At 39.0% G+C, this 24591-nt stretch overlaps 1 protein-coding gene across 2 annotated transcripts in view; it reads left to right on the top strand.

Annotated features, from left to right (window-relative positions):
• GOLPH3 (golgi phosphoprotein 3) overlaps positions 1 to 21689 on the top strand; it is a 55550-nt gene extending 33861 nt beyond the window's left edge. The window contains exons 2-4 of one of the 2 annotated variants that reach the window (XM_025925072.2): positions 5076 to 5207; positions 11179 to 11293; positions 19771 to 21689. In XM_025925072.2, coding sequence (XP_025780857.1) covers positions 5076 to 5207; positions 11179 to 11293; positions 19771 to 20195 — 672 coding nt within the window. In that variant the 3' untranslated portion in view covers positions 20196 to 21689. The remainder of the gene's footprint in view (positions 1 to 5075; positions 5208 to 11178; positions 11294 to 19770) is intronic. The other variant, XM_025925073.2, reaches the window with a different exon arrangement.
• The last annotated feature ends 2902 nt before the right edge of the window (positions 21690 to 24591 follow it).

Below are 24591 nucleotides of genomic sequence, written 5' to 3'. Positions count from 1 at the left end.
ATCACTGCCTCATTTGTTATTACATATTTATTGTTCTTACCGCCTTGCATCTGAATGGCATACTATATGATAAGGTAATTCATATTTCAGTTTATGTTCCACAGCCATCTCATGAGATCTGCTTGAAAGTTTAGCCATTTGACTGAGTGACTCTGTGATGCTGGGGACTCTGAATAACAAAAGATTGATTGAAGTACAACTCTGTAATTAATTTAGCTGGCACCCCATTGGGAAAGTTTCTCCTTATCTGGTTATTATTTGTTGTTACTAAAGTAGATGGTGAAAGGCAAGTAGAGGTGCTTTGAATTAGTTTCCAGAACCCTTGGATTTCTTGTCTCTTGTGTTCTCTTCTGTTCTTTGTTGGAGGCCTTGTGAGCTGCACGTGGTATAATCTTCAAATGTGCCTGTTGTTGGTTTTTTAGTTCATCAATATGACCATATTAGTTAGGGTCTTAATACATTTTCTGTTCTGGTATGTTCCCTCCTATTTTGGACCCATGAACCTAATGAAGTCATGTTTCTCTGGGTTTTGTGGGAACAGCTTATGACCTATCTCTGCTTGGAATATCTCTGTCTCTCCCATTCTTGTATTTTAGGATATTGGAACTGATAACTTGTAGGGCCCCAGAGTAGTTTGCTGTGGTTTTCTAACCTCCAGTTGTTTCTTCTACAGTGAATGGGGGGGGGGGGGGCATCCTTAAGGTCCTGTGGCTACTGGTATTCCTAGTGCAGCTGCTGCTGCTTCATCAGTAAGTTGATTGTCTGGCCAGTGGTCTTCTCTCAGCGTGACCCTGAATGTTGAGTACCTATCCTTGGACTAACCGAGGGCGTGAAGATACTCCATTGCTGGTGGTAGAATCTCAAACCCATTTAGGGATCTGAAATGATTATTGACTTATAAGTGTAGAGCTGTGTGGTGTCACTGGGTACATAATCATAACTGGGATTTCTTTACCCTCTTAAAACGTGGCTGCAAATGTAGGTAGTTGTGCCTTTTGAGCCAGATCATAAACTGCTTTATATTGCTGGGTCTTCCTCACCTATTTTAACTGTTACTTCTATTGTGGCTGGCTTGCCCTGCTTAACAGAGTATATTTTTATGGGGCAAACACATCATGTCTTGCATCCCCCCTAGACTACAGTTCTTGCAATTGTTTCAGGGAGTAATGGTTTGTCTGAGGACTGAATCTTTCAGGCAGTGGTTATTGACCTGCCCTTGTAAAAAATCTTTTCCACTGAGAAGTCAGGTGGACTGATGGCATGCCTGGATGTGGTTTCAGTCATCCAGTCTTGTACCAAGTTTTAAGTACTCCAGGTAACTGACATCACTACACCGCAGTGGACATGTGGGGCCTATGCCACATGTCTCTTCTCTCTTCCATGGGTTTAGGCTCAATAACTGTAATGTGGCATTTCCTTTAAAATACCATCTTATTTGAAATGCATCCCAATTTTAGAGATACTAACCACCCCCCTGCCCCCGCAGGAGTGCTGAGAAATATTGACATACATTGTTGTGTAAGTTTAAGGAGCATAGAATGGTGGTTTGTTTTACAAATATTGTGAAATGTTTACCAAAATGGATTTAGTTAACATCGTCACAAAAAGAGACTCTGTTTTTAATTTTTTATTAAAAAAATTTTTTTTTAGTGTTTATTTTTGGAGAGAGAGACAGAGTATGGGCGGGGGAGGAGCAGAGAGAGAGGGAGACACAGAATCTGAAGCAGTCTCCAGAGTCTGACGCAGGGCTTGAACTCACGAAACCGTGAGATCGTGAGCTGAGCTGAAACCAAGAGTTGGACACTACCGACTGAGCCACCCAGGTGCCCCACCATTCAAAAATTTAAATTTAATCTTGCATTTTTTAGTACTCCTCCTCTCCCTCCCCTCTCCCAACTTGGTTAATTCCTGATCATGTTTTGCTACAGAACTGTCTGTGCTGATTAGTCCACTTTCCCATGTGATTTTAATTGTATGTTTTCTACTGGTGATGCCTAAAAGCCGTTCACTTCATGTAAGTTTTTAAAGTCTGCTGTTAAAGACTCCAGTTGGCTAAGGTCTGGATACACAGTTACCTTGGGAGTAGTTGAGATTGAGACATAATTTCATCCTTAGCTAACAAATGGGAGCTTCTCAGTACAGTTCATCTGGAATTTCTGGACTTGTAGACAGACAGGGCGTGTTACTGCTCCATGAGGTGTACTCTGTTGTTTGCAGTTGCTAGAGGCTTACCTGGGAGCTCCATCTCCGTGTCCAGGTCAGTAGAAGCCAGATATCTGTAACTTTGATTTCATGTGGAATCCATTCCCAGGCTTCCCAGGGCTTTAGGTGGCATGGGTACATAGGCTGTGGGCATTACCTAACCTCTGTAACTTAACTGATCTCAGTAGCCACTTCACTAAACCTATGGCAGTATTAATTTAATCAGACCCCTATTGTTTATTAAGTTTAAAAGTATTCTCTCAAATTCAGTCAATTTCTGCTTCCCCTGCCTCATATTTAAATTAGCTTAGGGGCGCCTGGGTGGCGCAGTCGGTTAAGCGTCCGACTTCAGCCAGGTCACGATCTCGCGGTCCGTGAGTTCGAGCCCCGCGTCAGGCTCTGGGCTGATGGCTCAGAGCCTGGAGCCTGTTTCCGATTCTGTGTCTCCCTCTCTCTCTGCCCCTCCCCCGTTCATGCTCTGTCTCTCTCTGTCCCAAAAATAAATAAACGTTGAAAAAAAAAATTTAAATTAGCTTAGGTACCTGTGTGGCTCAGTTGGGTAAGCATCCAATTCTTGGTTTTAGCTCAGGTCATGCTTGGGGTTCGTTCCCCTCTCCCCCCCTCTCCCCCCTCCCCCCCTCTCCCCTCTCCCCCCTCTCTCCATCCCTCCCCCTCTCCCATTCCCCCTCTCCCCCTCTCCCCCTCTCCCTCTCCCCCTCTCCCCCTCTCTCTCCATCCCTCCCCATCCCTCCCCATCCTTCCCCCTCCCCCTTTCCCCTTTCCCTTTCTCCCCCCTCCCCCCTCTCCCCCTCTCCATCTCTCTCCCCCCTCCCCCCTTTCCCCCTTTCCCCTTCTCACCCCTCTCCCCCTCTCCATCCCTCTCCTCCTTTCTCCCTCTCTCCGTCCCTCTCCCTCTCTCCGTCCCTCTCCCTCTCTCCGTCCCTCTCCCTCTCTCCGTCCCTCTCCCTCTCTCCTTCCCTCCCTCTCTCCTTCCCTCCCTCTCTCCTTCCCTTCCCTCTCTCTCTGCTTCCCTCCCCCTCTCTCTGCTTCCCCTCCTCCTCCCCCTCCTTTCTTCCCTCCCTCTCTCCCCTTCCTTCACTCCCTCTCTCCCCTTCCTTCACTCCCTCTCTCCCCTTCCTTCACTCCCTCTCTCCTTCCCTCCCTCCCTCCCTCCTTCCCTCTGTCTCTCCTTCCCTCTGTCTCTCCCTCCCTCTCTCCCCCTCCCTTCCTCCCTCTCCCCCCCCCACACACACACTAAATAAACTTAAAAAAAAAAAAAGAGTTTAAATTGACCTCTCTAAATTGCTAATTTGTTTATTCTTTTGTGGCTCTCTTAATCTAAATTCTCACTTTCCCAAAGCCTTTTCCCTCAGGAGTGGTAGTTTATTAGGCTAATTTAAGTCCCTGTGTTGATAGTGGAATCTCATGGACCTTGATGGTCAGTCACCATCTGTATACAGGCTGATCACTGTGACCTGGCAAGGTACCAAGACTGACCTTGAACAAGTGCCAGAATCAAAGGGCTAGGTCCCTCCCTAATCCTAGACCCTCTATTACTCAGAGAATCCATTGGCCTGCTCTCCCTCCTACCAAGACTATATGTTACTCGGTTCTGAGAACCATTTAGAAGTTCTCCTTTCTCCTCCGAGTTAGGCACTTTATTATTTACATTTTAAAAAAAATTTTTTTAAGTTTATTTTATTTTTTGAGAGAGAGTGTGCGTGCAAGCAAGTAAGCGGGGGGCGGGGGGGGGGGTGGTGCGGGCAGAGAGATAGGGAAAGAGAGAATCCCAAGCAGGCTGTGTTCTGTTAGCGCACAGCATGGAGCCCTAAGTGGGGCTCAGTCTCAGGAACTGTGAGATCAGGACCTGAGCCAAAATCTAAGAGTCGATGTGTAATCTGTTGAGCCATCTAGGTGTCCCCAGAGTAGGGGGCTTTAGATTAGTAGTTGGCAAAGTTCATAGCTTCATATTTTGGAGGACTCCCAGTTATTTGCTCTCAAATAGTGCCCAGACTTCGTCTGGTTGATATGAGTATCCCCAGATCTCTAGATAGTCTGTCAGTCTCCTTCTGTCTGGTGGTTCTTCCACCTCGCATGTTGCCCTTAAATTTCTGTTGGAGTGAGGGTGGAGCATCTGATTGCCTTACTGTTTGTTATTCAGAGCTTTAGGCATGGGCCAGCACATAAATTTGCTAATATATTTTTTCAAAATTAATCTTGTGGGGGTGCCTGGGTGGCTTAGTTGGTTAGGCGTCTGACTCCTGATATCTACTCTGGTCGTGATCCTTCCACGCTGTCATGAGATTGAGCCCCATGTCCGGCTCTGTGTGCTGAGTGTGGGGTCTGCTTGGGATTCTCTCTCCCTCTCTTTCTGGCCCTCCCCCCTCAAAATAAATAAGCATTAAAAAATTAGCTTTGTGTTTTTATGCTAAAAAGAATGAATGATGTTTCAATATTCTTTGAGGCTACATTGGGCTAGATTGTTTTTCTGGATCTTTTTAACTTGCCCATATGTACTAATAATAAACCACAGTCAGGAGTTAACTGCGTGAGTGAGCTCTGGTCCTTGTAATCTGAAAGAGCCTAGAAAACACTTAATGAAGAGTGAGAGACATAGTATTAAACCTCTGACTTCCAAAGTTATTTGTTTAACTGCATGTAAGGGTTAGTGGTGAAAAGACAATAAACACCTGAAAACTCTAGATTAGTAATGTATAACAATTGTAAGTTTTTAGTATTTTATTTAAAATTATAATAATGAAAAGATAAAGGTAAAAGGTACCAGAAATAACTTTGCCTAAAAATATTTGTTTTTGAATCTGAATTCAAAATAAATTAGCTCTTTTCTTTTCTTTTTGTTTTTTTTAAACTAGGGTTACACATCATTTTGGAATGACTGTATATCATCTGGATTACGTGGCTGTATGTTAATTGAATTAGCACTGAGAGGAAGGTTACAACTAGAGGCTTGTGGAATGAGACGTAAAAGTCTGTTAACAAGAAAGGTAAGAGGAGTGCTAAATAACATCCTTGTTAAAGAGTTTGTGCTGACTAAAAGTGAAAATTTCTAATACCTTTAAAGAATTAACTAGGAAGTTGATTTTAAAGTTAAGACTTTATTGGAAGTCGTATTTCCATATCTTTTTTGTACTTTTGGTTTCTTAGTTCTTTGTACGTAATGACTCATGTAATTCATTGTCAGGCTCGCTGGCCACTGCATCTCACATATTCAGAAAGACTCTAGACTTCATTTTCCTTCTGAAAGCCATAATTTGGAAAGACCTGACATAATTTAGTTTTAAAACTCAAAGGTGTTATCGTGCAAATTAACTGTCCCTGGGCTGTTGGTCTTTTTAGCAGAATATGAATATGTGCTTTTTAGATCTCTGCCTTCTCTAGTGTGATAGGCTGTATAAATCGTTATTTTTGGCTAGTTTTTAGGATTCTTAACTCCATCCTCAGTCTGAAATACTCAAAACTGTTTCTCTTCTAGTCTGTCATTGTGTTTCTTGGGGGGCATGATGTTTTCAAAACTTTTCAATTTTTTTTTAGCTTTTTAATGCTTATTTATGAGGGAGAGAGAGAGAGGGAGAGAGAGAGTGGGGAAGGGGCAGAGAAAGGGAGTCACAGAATCCAAAGCAGGCTTCCAGGCTCTGAGCTGTAGCACAGAGCCTAACACCAGGCTTGAACTCACGAACTCCGAGATTATGACCGGAGCCGAAGTCAGATGCATAACTGACTGAGCCAGCCAGGTGCCCAGAACTGTTTTTTCTTTAATACAGCATCTTCAAGAAACCTACATAGTTTTAGATCAAAACTGAATGTTTTTTGATTGATATGCCATAATCCTATAGGAAAGAGAGCCATTTATATGTTCTTGAAAATTATATGCAAAGTAAACATTGTATAGCAGAACATGTTCCGCATCGGATTTTAAAATTAAATCTACTTTTAGTCATGCAAAGTAGAGTTATGTGAGCTGGCCTGAGATTGGTTTTAAAATTACTGTTTTAGAGAACTGTATCATAAAGCAGAATATAAATTTTATTCTGTTTTACTGTGTAACCGTAGATTTATGGAGGAAAACTTTAAGAATTTGCCATTGTAGTTATCAATAAAACATACACATAGATTGCTGTTGATTATAGTAATTATAAACAATTTGACATTAATGTTATGAAGCCCTGACCTAAAATGAAAAGATTTGATACTGTTTCTTTTTGTGGGAATAAGAGCTAGCTTTGTGTTGGTTATCAGCAGATTATTTGCTCTTTTGTTCGTTTATTCATTTGTCCAATATTTAGTTAGTGCTTAAGTCTACCATACACTGCTCGACCCTGGGAGTACAGTGGAGGCCAAGAGACACATGTTCCCTACCTCACGGGCTTTCTGTTTCAGTTCATTGTTGGTGTGACCTTAACTAGGTGGTTGATGTGTTTTTTGGAAAAATACTCCATATGATTTAATTTATTGACCTAAAAATAATGATGGATTTTATTAAAGCAATACATATTAATAGTTATAAAATCAAATTGTAAAAGTTACAACAAAAAATAACAATCTTCTATTCACTTTTCCCCACTCCTTAGTCCTGCTCCTGAGAGGCAGTCCTTCTTAGTCCTTGTATTAGTTTTGCAGGGTCTCCTTAACGGATTATAACAAACTTGATGGCTTAAAACAACTGATCCTTATTCTCTCAGTTCTGGAGGCCAGCATATGCTATGCTCTCATAGAAGGCTTCAAGAAGGATACTGTGTCTTAATTCTGGCTTCTGCTGGCTCCAGGGTTTCCTTGACTTTTGACTGCATCTCTGTGCTCTGTCTTTACACTCCTTTCTCCTCTGTGTCTCTCCTTTGTGTGTTTTTTATAAGGACGCTTTCATTGCATTGTGTGTTTTTTATAAGGATGCTTTCATTCCTAGATAATCCTGATCTAATTAATCCTGGATAATCCAGACCGTCTCCAGATCTAATTTAACTTAATCTTATCTACAGGGATTTTGCTGAAAAGTAAAGGGTTCCAAGGGTTAGGCCATGAACACCTCTTGGAGACCACTATTTAACATGCTGTTCTCTTAGTTATTTCTTTTGGCATTTTTCTCCATATTTCTAATGAGTTTATACTGCCATCTCTCTCTCTCTCTCTTTTTTAAGATTTTATTTTTAAGTAATCTTTACACCCAACATGGGGCTCGAACTCACAACCCCAAAATAAATAGTCACATGCTGTCTGCCTGAGCCAGCCAGGGGCCCCTGCCATCTCTTGGTTAGTCACTTTGAAATGCTGTTTACTTTCTATAAGAAAGATGGAAAAAAGGAAAAAAGAAAAGAAAAGGTGAATATTTGGCTCTCTCACTTACTACTTATCTCTACCCCCAGTTTTCCTAATAGGGTTATGTTGTAATTTTGAGCAAAACCATAACAATTACTTTATAGTATTATAATTATGTTACTATTGCCTGCAGAGTTATGTCAGATCCTATATTCTCCTTTCATTTTTTTTTTTCTTAAGAGTTTTCATAATTTTCTTTTAAAAAAATCTTTTTGGAGCTTCTGGTTGGCTCAGTCGGTTTAGTGTCCTACTTAGCTCAGGTCATGATCTTAGGGTTCGTGAGTTCCAGCTCAGAGCCTGGAGCCTCCTTCGGATTCTGTGTCTCCCTCTCTCTGCCTCTACCCCTCTTTCTCTCTGTCTCTCTCTTAAAAATAAACGTTAAAAAAATTAAAAAATAATTTTTTCTATGTAGCTATCTCTTTTTTCTCACATGCTCCCTTGGAAAAAAATTAGCATTATCAATTTTCAAATGTTCAAGTACATTGGTTTGGACTGGTTACGATTTGATGCTACTGGAACTTCCTGTCATATTTTACTGCTTTCAACCCCCTGTTTTCTGGATCTAGTATTTTTTGTTTTTCTATCCTGGAGGGAGGAAATGTTTTGAGACTTTGCATTCCTGAACATTTCTTTACCTCATTTTTATTTGACGGTTTGGGAATAGAATGTTGCATTTAAGTTACTTTCCCACAGAATTTTGAAGTCATTTCCCCATTGTCCTCTGGTATGCACAGTTGCTGTTAAGGTCTGGTGCCCTTCTGGTTTTCATTCATTGTGTGATACTTGTTTTCCAGTCTGGAAGTGTTTCAGATCTTTTGTTTTTCCCTGGTGTTCTGAAATTGTATGCTGTCCCTTGATGTGGGTCTTTTAAAATTCATTATGCTGTGCTCACTGTGACAGCACGTGTATTGAAAATCATTATGCATGGGCTCTTTCGTCGTAGAAGTGTTTAGTTTTGGTTTTAGAAAATTTTCCTCTATTTTTGTATCTTCTGTGCTCCATTTTCTAGACCTCTGTAAGTTTGATGTGGACCTCTTGACTAGTCTTTTTTCTTTCTGTTTCTTAATTTCCTAGCTTTATTGAGGTATAATTGGCATTCTCTTGGCTCCTTTACCTTTTAATCCTCTGTTGAGTTTTTTATTGTGGCTCTCATGTTTTTGATTTCCAGGGACCTTTTCTTGTTTTCATGTGTTTTGTTTTTGTTTTTTGCTTTGTTTTATCTTTTAATCACACCTTCTTATTTTAGGGATGTAATATCTTCCTTTAAATCTCTAAGGATATTATGGCTGTTTTGAAAATTTCTTTTGTTTCTTCAAAGTTCTTATTTTCTGTCTTTTGGTCTCTTCCATGTTGAAGGTTTTATTTTAGTATCTTGTTATCCTTGGTTATCTGTTCATATTTAAGAATGAGGCTCTCCTCTAAGGAGAAATACACTAAATAGAAATTAAAGGTGTGGGGAGAGCATATTTACTAGTGGTCCACACATTGCTGAAATTTGATAAGGGGTTTGGAACTTACTCTACACATTGAAGACTTTTAGGCAGAAACCATTGAGCTAAGATTTGCCTTTTAGAAAGGTCATTGAGGGGGTATGGGTTAAATGGGTGATGAGCATTAAGGAGGGTACTTGTTGGGATCAGCACTGAGTGTTATATGTGATAAATTAAGTGATCAGTCACTACTCTCAAAATCATTACACTATGTGTAAAATAACTTGGATGTAAATAAATTAAAAAAATTAAAATCAGGAGAATGGATTGAAAAGGGCTTGAAAAGGGCTATAAATAGTTTGGGGAGGCTAGTTAGGAAGCTTAATACAAGTGAAAGATTATTAGATTAAGTAGAGTAGCATAATTACAGAGGTGATAGAGAAGAGTAATCTATCGTGAGAGAATTTCATAAGAAAAAAGCCCCACCTACACCCAGGTTATTGTGACCTGATAGAAGACCCATCTCAGAAGGTGGGCATGAGGTGATTGCAGTGGATTTAAGGAGCAAGTGGGAAGTAAGAAGTGGTGGCAAGACTACAGTGTATAAAGATACAACTTTTTCTCCCAACGTTCTCCTTTTTTTATTCTCTCTGACCCCTTAACTAAAAGCATGGTCCAGAATAGCACTGTCCAGCGAAACTTTCTGTGACGATGGAAAATGTTCCGTATCTGCCAACACTGTAGCCCCTAGCCACCTGGTATCTGTGAACCAAACACTTGAAATGTGGCTAGTGCATCTGGGGCATGTTGTAAATAACACACTGGAGTTGGGAAGACTTACTATGGAAAAGAATGTAAAATATCTCAATTTAAAAATATTTGTTACGTGTCAATATTTTGGCTATGGTGGGTTAAAGCAAATACATTAAAATTAATTTCACCTGTGTCTTTCTTTTTTAAACTAATTACAAAAGTTTAAAAAAATTTGTGGCTTACATTTGTTCTAATTATATTTCTGTTGGGTCATGCTGTCTCAGAAACAGATCTCATTATATATTTTTTTTAACTTTTCAGAAGATCGAACAGAAAGGTAAGGACAATTGTTGAGGATAAGTTTAAGGGAAGACTGCTGCATTTACAAAATAATAGTTAGATTTTGTAATGTTTTAATAAAGGTAACATAAGTAATATAGCAGATTACAATTTGATTATAGAGAATTTCAACCAGAAATTTGTTTCTTAGCCAAGAACTCCGTGAAGGCTACAGAAATCTAATGCTTGGCCAAAGCAGTAAATAGCATTTTCTTCTTGTTCCCCAGTCTTGTCTTTTTCCACTTTTAGATGGAGTGAGTCTATAACCATCTTAACTTTAAAAAGTTTTGTAGTGTAACAATTAACAATTGTGTTACCAAACCTATCGGTATATTCAAGGTTCTGCTAGTTGTCACAATTTTTTTTTAATTTTTTTTTTTTTTTTTAACATTTATTTACTTTTGAGACAGAGCATGAATGGGGGAGGGTCAGAGAGAGAGAGGGAGACACAGAATCTGAAACAGGCTCCAGGCTCTGAGCTGTCAGCACAGAGCCCGACACGGGGCTCGAACTCACGAACTGTGAGATCATGACCTGAGCCGAAGTCGGACGCTTAACCGACTGAGCCACCCAGGTGCCCCTAGTTGTCACAATTTTGAAAAAAAAACTTTCTCACCTGCCAAATTATATTTCATATTTAAAATTTTTATCTTTTATTGTGGCATAAGCTCTTGAGGAGCCAAGTCTTACTTAATTTTTACTCCTAATTGGCTAGCCATTTGTTTCAGTAACATTGAAAAATTCATTTCTCCACTGCTGTAAAATGCCACATTTATCATATACTGAATTTTTATATATAATTGAGTTTATTTCTATAACTAATAAATGTTTAAAAAATGAATTTCTTGATTAAATAGCCTAAGGTTTAGCAATGAAAAGAATTAGTATCAACTGTTCTAGCATTTGTCTTTACTAATTCTTGCACACTATTTTCATTCATGATTGTGGCTAATCTGGTTAGGTTCAATGTTGGATTTCTGAATAGAGAATTAATTTGAAATCTGAACACTCACACTGTGTGAAGAACTTCAAGAAGTTTTTGCATAATTAAGTTTTTCATTTAAAGAGATGAAGTCAGAAAAAAGAATTCGTGATCATTTCATTCCTATTGCTTACATTTTAGGTGATCTGTAAGTCAGATGCTCCAACGGGGGATGTTCTTCTTGATGAAGCTCTAAAGCATGTTAAGGAGACGCAACCTCCAGAAACGGTCCAGAACTGGATTGAATTACTTAGTGGTAAGCTTTTGTGTATAAACTAAAAGCTGAATTCTGTTTAAAAGATTTTTGTAAAAAGGGGCACCTGGGTGGGTCAGTTGGTTGAGCATCTGACTCTTCATTTCAGCTCAGGGCATGATCCCAGAGTCTTGAGATTGAGCCCTGCAACCGAGCTACTTGCTGAGTATGGAGCTTGCTTGAGAGTCTTTCCCTCTCCCTCTGCCCTTCTCTCCTGTTCCTGCTGCCTCTTAAGAAAAAAAAAAAAAAAAAAAAAAAAAAGATTTTTGCAAAAGTTTAAAATCCTTTTGGGAATAACTTACACAAAATAGCCAAAAGCTTATTATTTAGGCAGACTTAAAAGTTATTAGTCACTGAATGGGGAAAATAGTAGTTTTAAAAGTTTCACTCCCTTTAACAAGCAGATACATGTTCAGTAAAACAGAATATTCTTCCTTAGAGCTTCCACCATTCTTTAAGTTTTTCTTTTTAATGTTTATTTATTTTTGAGAGAGACAGAGCATGAGTGGGGGAGGAGCAGAGAGAGTGGGAGACACAGAATCCAAAGCCGGCTCCAAGCTCTGAGCTGTCAGCACAGAGCCCGACGTGGGCTTGAACCCACGAACCGTGAGATCATGACCTGAGCCGAAGTTGGACACTTAACTGATTGAGCCACCCAGGTGCCCCACTGCTCTTTAACTTTTAAAAACATTTAGATGTTGTGAGATTGGTAATTAACATTGTGTCATTTTTCTTACAAGTAATTTCTTTTTCCCACTTGCAAAACAGTTTCTAAGAATAATTCTATTATGAGGTGTTCTTTCAGTAAAAGATTTTGAGTTTTGCATTTGTGTGTATTTAAAAATTGAATACACATACTCCATTCTTAGCTAATAGGACAACAGTGGGTACTTTATGCTTAGGGCAGTGTTCATTCTTTCTTCTTACTGATGGAAAGCAAACTTACAAGATTGTTTTCATTAATTTCGAACATTGTTCTTTTGGCCATCCTCTTGTAGATCTTCTGATCAAGGTGGTTTCTACTTCATTGAGTAAGAGAAATTTTCCCCATTTGGGGCACCTGGGCGGCTCAGTTGGTTAGGCGTCCGGCTTTGGCTCAGGTCATGATGTTACAGTTCGTGAGTTCGAGCCCTGTGTCGGGCTCTGTGCTGACAGCTCAGAGCCTGGAGCCTGCTTTGGATTCTGTGTCTCCTCTGTCTGCCCCTCCCCTGCTCACGCTCTCTTTCTCCCTCTCAAAAATAAATAAACGTTAAAAAAAAATGAAAAAAAAATTACTTTGCCCATTTGATCAGGGTTTGATTAAAACTAGATTCTTGCTTAGCATGTACCACTACTGTATGTCACATTGCCCAGCATGTTGTCAGTCCTCTTTGGGTTAGCTTTCCACTTATGCCTGTTGATGACATATGGCCATTGACAGAGACTCAATGAGGGCATTAACGTTAACTCTAGATATTCAGTATTAGCAAATATTTTTTCAGATAAAAATAGAAGTGCTGGTAATTTCTAACTGCACCTTGATGGATCATTCAGGAGATCACTGGCCTAAGCAGTCTTTGTGTCATGCTCATGTTGTGCTGCTGTTGTTGGCCCATTACCACTTCTGGTGGCGCAGATTAGAATTTGTAGTTAAGTTCTCCACTGACGAAAAACAGGGTTTTTCAAAGTTAATTTTTTTGGCAGGTAAGTCAGAGTGTTCTTTAATGGAATGTAGTTGGGTCTTGTCTTAACGTTACTGATACCCACTTTGGTGCCACTTAGCACCATGGAGATGTTTTCAGACCCCTCCATTACCAACAGTCTCTTCATATAAACTTATATCATACGTGCTAATGGCACATCGGCATTTGGTTTACTAACTTGTCTTACACAGCTAAATTTCCTTTGACAATATACATGTCTGTCATGCAAGTAAGCATGCAAGGAGTAGGGAATGCAAGTATGGCATGCTGGGAGAGTGAATCTCAACATGTAACGTGGCTGCATCTTAAATTTACCTCTTTCGTAACATTTTATGAAAGTAACTTGTCACTGCTCAATATCAGTGCTGATTGAATCAAGTTGGGCTGTTCTCTTGCACCGTTCTCCCCTGATGGAAGAGAATGAAGAGATGGCAGAAGTCTTTAAAACTTTCTCCAAAGTATTTAAATACACTTAAGAGTTTGTGAAACAAAATAGTTTTCAAAATTATCTCATGCTACCTGGTACTGGGTAGGCTAGGCTAGGCTAGGCTAAGCTCTGGAAACAAGCAACCCCAAAGCCCCAGAAGCCTTAGGACTTCTCACTCATGCTGTGAGTCAGCCACAGGCCGCTTCATTCTCAGCAAATGATTCTGAGTGTCCATTTGGGTTGGGAATTCAGAGTGTCCATTTGAATTAGGAATTTGGATAAACTGTGAGGCTAATACTTAGGGCAATTTAAAAAAAAAGCAGTAGCCTCTGAAGTTTAGAGTGGCTGTAAATGCTAGAATATCACCTGTAGCATCTTAGTTATGTGTTTCGGACATATTAGGAAATGACCTGTAATTTCAGCTTAAAAGGAGAGAATCCAGAATGAGAGGAGAAAAAAAATTTCTTTTAAAAGAAGAAAGCATCTGTTTTCTGCCCCAGGAAGGTACTGTTAGTACCTTGCTGATTTTGTTTAAAAAGCATATTTTTTATTATGGTAAAACATACACAACATAACACTTACCATTTTGACCATTTTTAAATGTTCAGTTGTTGAATTTTAAATTCTTAAAATTTTAAGTTGCTTCCAGGTAATGAGTGGTGGCAAATACCAGTTTTTATCGCTATACTGACAGGTGCTGTGATCAAGGAAGTGCTTGAAGAATCTTAAAATCCATTTGGGAAACACTTGCGTATTTGTAATAATTCGATAACTGATTAAGGTTTAACAATATGGTTCTCTGAAAGTACAGTCGCTCAAAGAAGAGAAATTGTGGGGATCTTTGGTAATTGGAGGAGGAAGCAAAACTTGGATTAGGTCTTTAAGAATGAGACAGAAGGAAGGAAGTGCTCTTGTTCAGAGGGGTTAGAGGGAGCGGTGAGATTGGTGGGCCTGTCTGGGGTTGCTGCTTGGCCTTCAGAAGTTAGGTACTGTGCTGCATTGTTGAGGGACATGTGCAGAGGAGTTGAGATTATATGTGAAGAAGAGAGCATGTTGGTCTGGTGGTTGGTGACCTTAAGTGCACAGTAGGGCCTGACCTCCCCGGGGTAGGAGGCCCCAAGTGTTCGTTATATTATTATTTACACTGTACATTTATACATGCTAAAACTGCCAATTGTTTCAAACAATTACATATCTCATTAATATAAAAGTTAACAAATACACGTATGTTTGAGGCAAATACTACTTAGTGTTGTTAATATGCTTTAGACTTTGTGAAATCTTAAGACTTGTAGTTGATCGGTTTGATCACAAGGCGTCACTAGACTGCCAGATGTATGAACAAAGCTGCTTTTGGTTTTGTAACACAAGTCAAGGAATATAGAAGTTTTTTGCAGCAAAATTATTAAGGTACCTGTCAGTGTGTCATTTTCACTGAAGTAATTTTTGGGCAGTGGACATAAAGAACCGTGTCTTCTCTGCATAGACTTCTCACAGTTTCCTTTACAAAAAAGTGAACTACAAATACATTCTATACATTTTAAATTAGGTAGAAATCTTAATTGTGTATTCACTCATCCAGCTACCCTCCCATCCCAGTTTATACCGGTGCCTTAAGTATGCTAATCTCAGAGGTGACTTTGTTCTTTGGATTTAGCTTAATTTATTATTATTTCTTAAAATAAATGGCAGAAATGTCAGGATGCCAAGACACTTTCACCACTCAGTTATTTTATTGTACCTTTTTGGGGAGTTTAAAAAATAGTAAACAACATCTGCATATTACCTGCACTATTTCAGCCTTCTGCACATGAGATTTCCGTATTTCAAATATCTGAGGTAGTCTGAATAACCTTTTTATTGGAGTGAGCATGAGAGATTTGCCCTTCCCAGGAAGTTGCTGCAAAGGGAGATGATGTCTGAGTCCCTTTTTATTACTTCTCTGAGGCAGAAACTAACTATAGCCAGAAGAAGGTCCAATCATAAATGGAATGAATGCCTTATCTGAAGTAAGTCTGTGTTTAGACTCTTCTCATTTTTAGTAGTAACACTAAATTGTAAGTTAGCATATTTTGGAATTGAGAAATTTCTCACAGAACTTCGTGAGCATTGCTTGTTCCATTGGTTGTAATATATAAGATTTAATTTTGTATACAGTGAGGATAAACCTCAGTATGACTTCAGCACAGAGTTGTAAATTGCTAATCCCATTGATTTCCCATGAGAATGAAAAAAAAAAATCATTGTAAAGCAGCATTAGAGGGATTTTGCGTTTTTAGATCTATAAAGAGAAGTTTAACTATGGGCTTCTCAGAATAATCTTGATTTCGCCCGCCCCTCTGCCCCCCCCCCCCCCCGCCATTTTTGGAACTAGATAGCCAAGATACCCTCTGGGGGCATGGAATAAATACCTTTCTATTTGACTAATGAGTTGCTAGGGAAAAGTGCTTGTTTGATAATTGACCAGTTACTATAAACACAGTTATTTTTCAAGTTGAACTATAATTTTTATGGGCTTTTACATAAATTTGCTATTGATTATTTTGTGTTTATTTAAATTTCTGACAGTCAGGGCGCCTGGGTGGCGCAGTCGGTTAAGCATCCGACTTCAGCCAGGTCACAATCTCGTGGTCCGTGAGTTCGAGCCCCGCGTCGGGCTCTGGGCTGATGGCTCAGAGCCTGGAGCCTGTTTCCGATTCTGTGTCTCCCTCTCTCTCTCTGCCCCTCCCCCGTTCATGCTCTGTCTCTCTCTGTCCCAAAAATAAATAAACGTTGAAAAAAAAAATTAAAAAAAAAAAATAAATTTCTGACAGTCAGAAAACACAACCTAGCCAATTCTAGCTTAGTGTCCTAGGCTGCTACCACATGCCGATGATACTAGAAAACAAACCCCAATCTGTCTGGTGAAAGGTACAGCAGGCAGGCATTAGTTGGGGAGGACAGTGGATTGGTACAACATTTAAAAAATGAAAGTCGTAACATTTTGGAAAGATGTGTACCTCCTTTCCAGGGCTCATTATGTTCTGCATGTAGTCACTGCCTGTCCACTTTGTTGTTTCTTTTGCCTGTAATGCAGGCTCTTCTTTGTTTCATGGGATGTAGAATCCTGCTGGATTTCAGGATTGAACCTGAAAGTTCTTTTCCCGGAAACTTCCCTAGAAATGCCCCTTACATCAAACCCAAATAATTTCTTCCTCCCTCTAGGCTCCTTGTTCATATTGTTTTTATGGTCCTACGCATCTTATTCTTGCCAGGCTTGTTAATTATATTATGAATCTGTTTCCTTCACTTGATTTAAAAACTTTTCAGAATTGGAAATATCTTACTTACATTTGTATTGTTAGTTCCTAATATTTTTTTAGGCCATTATGAACACATTAAATTGTTCCAGAGTGTTGATTCTGTGCATGAATAAATAATAACTAGCCTTGTTACCAGGCTCTGTTCTAAGAACTGGATATGTCTTTAACTCATTTAATCCTCATAATAACCTGATGAGGTGGGTAGAGTTGTTATCTTGACTTTACAGGTGAGGAAACAGGAATGGAGAAGGTAAGAAACCTTGCCCAGGTTTGCACAGCTAGTAAATGACCAGGTTGGAATTCACATGTAACCAGTCTGGCTCCAGAGCTCGCCTGGTATGACTGTTAGGCAGTAATGCTTCATCAAGTAACTTCTAATAATTTCTTAACATTAAATGTAGGTATGGGTTTCTTTAACACTAGAAATTGAAATAAGTAGAATTTAATTTATTATTTAATTACATTTCTCTCTTATACTATTAGGTTTTAAAATCTAATAGGGCCCCAAATATTTTTTCTTTTCCTTTTCAAAGTTACCAAGGGAATTGAATGCAATGATTGTTTTTCTTTTTTTGGAAGCTTGGGTTTTTATGGAAAAGAATATATATATTTTTTTAATGCAGGAGATGACTTCAATTTAATAATTCATGGCACCAGCCCTTCATTATTTGACAGGTTTTTTTCAAGTCCCTAGTTTTATAGAGTGAATCATAAATTCAGAATGTCACTTCCAGATCATTCGTTTAAAAAATAGCTCTTATTTTCTCTTCATTGCATTCAGGTTTTCCTTTAAATTATTTAGAAATTTATAATTGTCATTTGAAAGTCCTTGTCTGCGAATTCCCATCATCTCTGTCATTTCTGGGTCATGTCTAATTTGGTTCACTCTTTGTGTTGAACGCGCCCCCCCCCCCCCCCCCCCCCCCCGGTTTGGGTCACATTTTCCTGCTTTTTGCAAGTCTAGTGATTTTTATTGGTTGCTGGACATTGTGAATGCTACGTTGAATGCCGGATTCTGTTGTTTTCTTTAAAGAATGTTGAAATTTGTTTTGATAGGCAATTAAGTTACTTGTGGATCAGTTTGTTTTTAAGCTTTATTGGGCCAGGTCTAGAATAGCCTTTTCTCAAAGGCTAGTTTAGGCCTAGTACTAAGGTGTGATCCTCTGGAGTCCCTTCTGAATATCTTGGATGTTCAGTGAGACCTTTCCACTCAGGCTACTTGGCACGCAAATTTTCCCCAGCCCCATGTGAACACTTACAGTTGTTCAGCTTACAGCTTTTGGTTAATTTTTCTTTGCCTACTCCTGCAGAGTTCTCATCTTAACTTGTGTGACTTTGTTTTCAACCAGACTCAAAGGAACACCGTACAGGTTTCTAGAGCTCTTGTTCTGCATAGCTCTCTCTTTTCCAGTACTCTGCCTTTGTATTTCAGCTGCCTTGCCTTCTTGGAACTCTGATCTCTGTCTTTCTAGTTTGTTTAATTTAAATTTTCAATTAAAATTTTTTTCTGCTTGTTTTAAAACTTCTGTGCTCTGTTTGAGGTCTTCTGTCCTGCTTTGCTCCCTGGGACGTGTTATTGGATAGTAAGCTTGGGCAAAAGTATGGCTCACTTAGGTTTCTCTCAAGGGTCACAGCTTTGGACTGCCTTTTGACTAGTGTTGGAAAGCAGTTGTTTCATATATTTTATCCAGGTTTCTATTTATGGAAGGCCAAAGGGTCTAATTGTAGAAGTCCAGGCCTGATTACCCTATCCTAGCCCCATATTCTTTATTGTTAAGTCATATGATAAAATACTTTTGCTTATGGTCAACTAAATAGTAATAATATTTTAAGATCACACTCTTCACTAGAACTCTCCGTGATTATGGAAATGTTCTGTTTCTTTGCTGTCCAGTAAGTAGACATTAGCCATACATGGCTGTTGAACATTTTGAAACGTGGTTAGTACAACTGAGGAACTGAATTTTTTATTTATTTAAATTTAATAGTCCCACGTGGGTAGTGTGTCCTGTAGTAGACAATACAGTTTGTTTTCTCTCAGTATTATAAAATTTCACCCTGGGGGTTCCTTGAGCCTAGATGGCTCAGTTGGTCAAGCATCCAGCTCTTGATTTCAGCTCAGGTCATGATCGCATGGTCGTGGGATTGAGCCCCACGTCATGCTCCATGCTGAGCATGGAGCCTGCTTAGGATTCTGTCTCTCTAGATAAATAAACATTAAAACAATTTTTTCAACCTTACTGCTTTTTCATATAACAAAAGTGCCCGTGGTTGATCCTTAACACGTCCCAGTTTGGAAAATTGCTGTAGTATTTTTTTCAAATTAAAAAAATTGTTATGTGTTCCTTAGAGATAATTCAGAAAATATAGAAAGTACAAAAAAGAAAATTTGTCACACATTATCCCAAAGAAAACTAAGGTTAATATTTTGATACATTTCCTTCTAGTCTTTCTGTGGAGAAAAAAATTATCTTCGTGGAAATTGTTTGGTTTTATTTTAAATATTTCTGTCTTGAAAGGAAATGTGCATAGGTGACCGGATTAAAATGGTGAAAATGTTTTGTCCTTCTAGAATTGGCTTTGTATTATTTTGTTATCAAAGAACAGCCTTGTCCAAACAGGCTTTCCTAGCTTTGCAGGCTGTTATGTAGCAGTTTCTGGAATAGTATATTAATCAGGAAACTTTTTTTCTTTTGTGTCTCTATTGCACATTAGTGTTTCTAAATAGAAAAGAAACATTTTGCTCTGGTTGCTTTTTGACAACAGCTGGAGGGAGGCTGAATGTATTTAGTATTTAGCTCATTTGCACCTTAGGGTACCTGGTTTGAAGACTGCTTTCAATTTGGTCCTTTGAGTAACTGTTGTGCCTGAAAACGTGACGGGTGCTTAGAATCCAAAGGCCTGGCCCTCAAGGGGTTCATGGTTTAGTTGACAAGAAAAATAGTTGAGTTTTCTTTTATTTGTTTAGAGGGGGTGGAAATCAAATTTTATTGTTTATTTTAGTAGTACACTTTATAAAGTCAGCAGTATAATACCTGTCATTTCTAACTTCTGAAATCTTTTGTTTAGGTGAGACATGGAATCCGTTAAAATTGCATTATCAGTTAAGAAACGTGCGGGAACGATTAGCTAAAAACCTGGTGGAAAAGGGCGTATTGACAACAGAGAAACAGAACTTCCTACTCTTTGACATGACCACACATCCCCTCACCAACAACAATATCAAGCAGCGCCTCATCAAGAAGGTACAGGAAGCTGTTCTTGACAAATGGGTGAATGACCCTCACCGTATGGACAAACGCTTGCTGGCCCTCATTTACCTAGCCCACGCCTCCGACGTCCTGGAGAATGCTTTCGCTCCCCTTCTGGACGAGCAGTATGATTTAGCCACCAAGAGAGTACGGCAGCTCCTCGACTTAGATCCGGAAGTGGAGTGTCTGAAGGCCAACACCAACGAGGTCCTGTGGGCGGTGGTGGCAGCGTTCACCAAGTAGCTGCTCAGAACGAAGTTCTCTCTCTCATGTAAACCAGTAGGTTTTCTTCTATTGACTTCTGGTTCTCTGCAGTTTGTACTTTCCACACTGTAATTGGCTTTTGTTTTATGAAACGGTGGGTGGCTTTTCTTTTTTGTATGTATGCAGGATTCTGCTGGTACGAGAGGCCTTCCTCTTTCTGTTTTCAAAAAAAGTTTTACTGCCATATTGGCAATCCATTCCTTGTTGCCATCCTCACTGTTAACCTGTTTTGGGATTCTGGCACGCTTTGACTTTCAAAGTGACTCCAGTCTCCTCACACGCACATCTTTTGGATTACCTCAACTTGAGTTTTTCCCACGTGTGCACGTACACCTAGCATTCTGCCTACGATTCAGACAGAAGTCACAAAAAGGCCTTTAACTCACCAAAGGTAAATATCTGTATCTATTAGGACATTTTATACATAGACCTCAGTTGAGATGTATACTTAGCAAAATTATTTTTAAATTGAAACAACACAGTAAATAATATAAAATGCCCCTTGGATTTTGTTTCCCGTGTAAATCTATTGTATTATTACACTTGTTGTAATTTTAACTGTTAAATCCTAAAGGTCCAGTTGTTTCACAAAGCCGGATCGGGGTGGGCCGCATTCCACATATGCTGTATATAGTTTGAATTCTATATAAATTGCCCCTTCTGGCCACTCCTGCCTCCATCTTAGTATTTTGCAAGATTTCATTCGTTGTACACCTGGTGCCCCTCACTTGCTTCAGTCCGTATTATTTGATGGCAAAATAGACCTCTCATCATTGAAGGAAAGAGAAAAGATGTGTCTGATTGGTCCCAAGACTTTTTGAGCTGTGCCATTCATGGCACCCTTTGCCTATGCATCTCCTTTTGGAATTATTTTTGGTCTTAAATGTTTCTATCGTTTCTATAGGGAAGAGGCTTGTGACCAGTACTAATCTTGAGTACAGTTTTTTCTTTTTCTGTCCACAGGTAAATTAATGTCTGCTCTTAAATGTCATTTATCTACTCATACTTTTTTGGGGGAAAACAAATCAAATGTCAGTTTTAGCAGATATTGCATGTAAATTGTTAGCAAGTAATGACTACAACTCAGATGATTAAGAATTTTGTAACAGAAAGCTCTGCTATGTTTTAATTTTTATATACAATTATGATAATTAGCACATTGTAAGGATATAAACCTTTGCTTTTTAAAGTTTATTTTTACTATTTCTTTATCACTGTTTATGGTATCAGCATTGGTTTCATAATGTAAATACTATATATTGAACAAATTAAATGTCAAATTTTTTATTACCATAGTTCATGTTAATAGTGGGGCTTTCAGGTGTTTAGAGATTTTTTTGGTTAACATTCAATGCAAAAGTACTAGATGGTGTATAACTGTAGAGTTGAATTTTAAGGGATTCCCTAATATGTATACTATCTTTTTATCTGAAGTAATAAATAAACTATGATCTTGAAAGTGCCTGAATCAGAGCAAGCATGTCATTTGTATTTTTGTATTCTACCATAGTTTTCTTTCTAATTTTTACTTAGCCTTAGTTGAGTGTGGTAATACTTTTTTTTCTTTTAAGTTTATTTATTTATTTATTTATTTATTTTGAGAGACAGAGACAGCATGAGTGGGGGAGGGGCAGAGAGAGAGAATCCCAAGCAGGCTCTGCACTGTCTGCGCAGGGCCTGACGTGGGGCTTGAACCCACATGAGTTCATGACCTGAGCCAAAACCAAGAGTCTGACGCTCCAGTGACTGAGCCACACAGGCACCCCTAGTGTGGTAATATTTTGGTGCAGGGGCTGGCAAACTTTTTCTTGTAGGACTGGATAGTAAATATTTAGGTTTTGTGAGCCATTTGTAATGTCACAACTACTCAACTCTTGAATGAAAGTTGCTATAGGCAATACAAATAAGTGGATGAGGCTGTGTACCAGTAAAACTGTTCACAAAAACAGGCAGCTGGCCGTTGGTAGTAGTTTGCCAGGCTCTGTTTTTTTTTAATGCATGGAAAAAGATTTTCTATCCTTTAAAATAACCTCCTTTACCTCTAAAACTGACACTACTGGTGGTAAATAAGTATGGAAACTGTTAATTTTTTTTTTCCCTTATAAAGTGGATACTGAACCGATAACTGATTCTATCCTGGGATTTCTTTTCAGGTGAAAATGTACTGTTTTTTTCCTTGCAAAGATTTTAGAAGTGAGATCATGGATGTTTTTCTAAAGTATTCTTCACCTCATCGCCAGCATCTATATTCTCAAGCAAGGCTGGAAAAGGGCCTTGTCCGAACCTCTGTCAGTGGTTTCAGAGCTGAGTGCCCAGTCACCGCCACCTGTTTGTGGCCCCAACTGCAGTACATATTTTATAGCCAGAGGCGAGGAAGAGGAGTACAATTTGGAGGTGGGGGGATGTTATCTAGAACTTTTTCTCCTATAAAATGCTACTGTGTACAGTCCTCTTTAAAGGAGAAATGATAGGACCCATGGAAATAATTGTGCTGTGTGGTAGGAGCGGTGTTTCCACGGGTTTATGCTGCTTGGATCTAAAAATCAGGCAGTGGGTTTGAATATAACAAAACTTCCATAAAAGTCTATTGTGTAAAGAATCTGCTGCTTCTTGAACTCTTCACATACTGTTTAATTGTTGAGTGTTCCTTAAATTAACCTGATCTTTAACAGTGCTCTAACCTGATCTAGAACAAGACTCCAACAGAAAGGAGCAACAAGCCTTGGTGAATGCACACTCTGTGCCTGGTAAAGTAGTCTGTACTTCGTTTTGAGCTCCCCAAACCCCGATTACTATCTTCATTTATTGAAGGACAAGCTTGGAGAGGATGCCTTGCTGAGTCTCAGGTTACCTGGTAAGTGTTTGAACTTTTAATCCCGAGCGATTGAGTAATAGTCGTGGCATTCAACTACAATTTTTCCTTTCTTATTTTGGCACTAGGAGGGGATGGATTTTCTCTAACAGAAGCAGAAGAGCAGGCATGCAAAAATTCTCATGGTGGTACAGAATTCAGTGATAGAAGGATATTCCTGCTTGCTTCTAATATCTTGGTATAATTTAACATGAATTGTCTTTTGTGGATGAAAAAGTTGGCCAGTTCTCTATGTTCTTAGAGGAAAAAGACACTGTCAGATGTCAGGTGGCCAAGAAAGCTGCTGATCTGCAGAAACAGGATTACCCAGTGGTCTCAGACACATTCCATTATTCAGTTCTTCCTATCGTTTCTGAACAGATGAATACAATACTCTTTTTAAATATAACGTCTGAGTTTGGTCATCACCCAAAGGAAAGTGAAAGGGGCTGGTGTTTGGTTCAGTGGCAATACAGGACCAGTAAATAATGACATTCAGCCTGATGATGACAAGGGTCCAGGACTGCGAGTCGTGGCCACTCTTGCCCCAAGAACATGGAAATCAGTAGTCACAAGTCTGTGTGAGGTATTTATGAAGTTTAATTCCAGCTCTGTGGTTTCTCCATCTTGTATTTCCTCATTATATGTATTTACAGATAATGTTGCTTCATTTTACTTTCATCCAGATCAATATGACTGACATCCTGGGTAATTTCCTATTCATTGCAGCCCATTGAGTCCCAGGACGATATCACTGGCTCTCATAAATTTTGCATAAATTTTCTGTATTCTTTAATAGCACTGGCAAGGCAGCAGTGTTAATGTACATAACCTTGTGGGCTACTGTCAGAGGGGTATGGATGGTAACATAGTTAAAGTGATATACATACTTTCTCAGTTGAATGTTAGAATTTGCTCTTGGTAGACCAGTGCTGTACCGTGATTTCCACTAGCATCATAATGGGAATATGCAATATTCTTCTTCCATTTATGTTGTGGAGAGCTTTTAGAATAAGCACACATTCTTTTTAAGCATTTTTGGCTTCATTGTATAACTTTGCCACCAATGAATATTTGGATTATTCTCCTGTTTTTATATTTATTTAAAGTCTTTTTAAATTTAATTTTAGAAAAAGAGAGTGTGGGTGAGGGAGAGGGAAAGAGAGAGAATCTCAAGCAGGCTCTACATTGCATATGGAGCCTGACGTGGGGCTCAGTCTCATGACCCTGGGATCATGACCTAAGCAGAAATCAAGAGTTGCACGCTCAACCAGCTGAGCCACCCCATGTCTTTATAGTTGATTTCTGTAGGAGGAATAATAGAAATGAATTTACTCAAACAGTAGGTCTTGAAAATGTAAAGATAAAATCAGTTTGACTTCTAAGATTCATGTTAATTTCCACCAATAATGTAAATGGTGGTTTCTTTAGACCTTAGCCAGTACTGTAGAGGGTATCATCAATTCTGGTCTTTACCGAGCTTAATAGAGGAGAACGATCAAATTATTTTATTCAGGGGTTATC

This window comes from Puma concolor, chromosome A1 (genome assembly GCF_028749965.1).
Source record: "Puma concolor isolate L17-30 chromosome A1, mPumCon1.1.hap2, whole genome shotgun sequence".
In the NCBI taxonomy this organism is placed as follows: Eukaryota; Metazoa; Chordata; class Mammalia; order Carnivora; family Felidae; genus Puma; species Puma concolor.
Note: the sequence above shows the minus strand (reverse complement) of the source record. Positions and strands in the feature narration are given on the sequence as shown.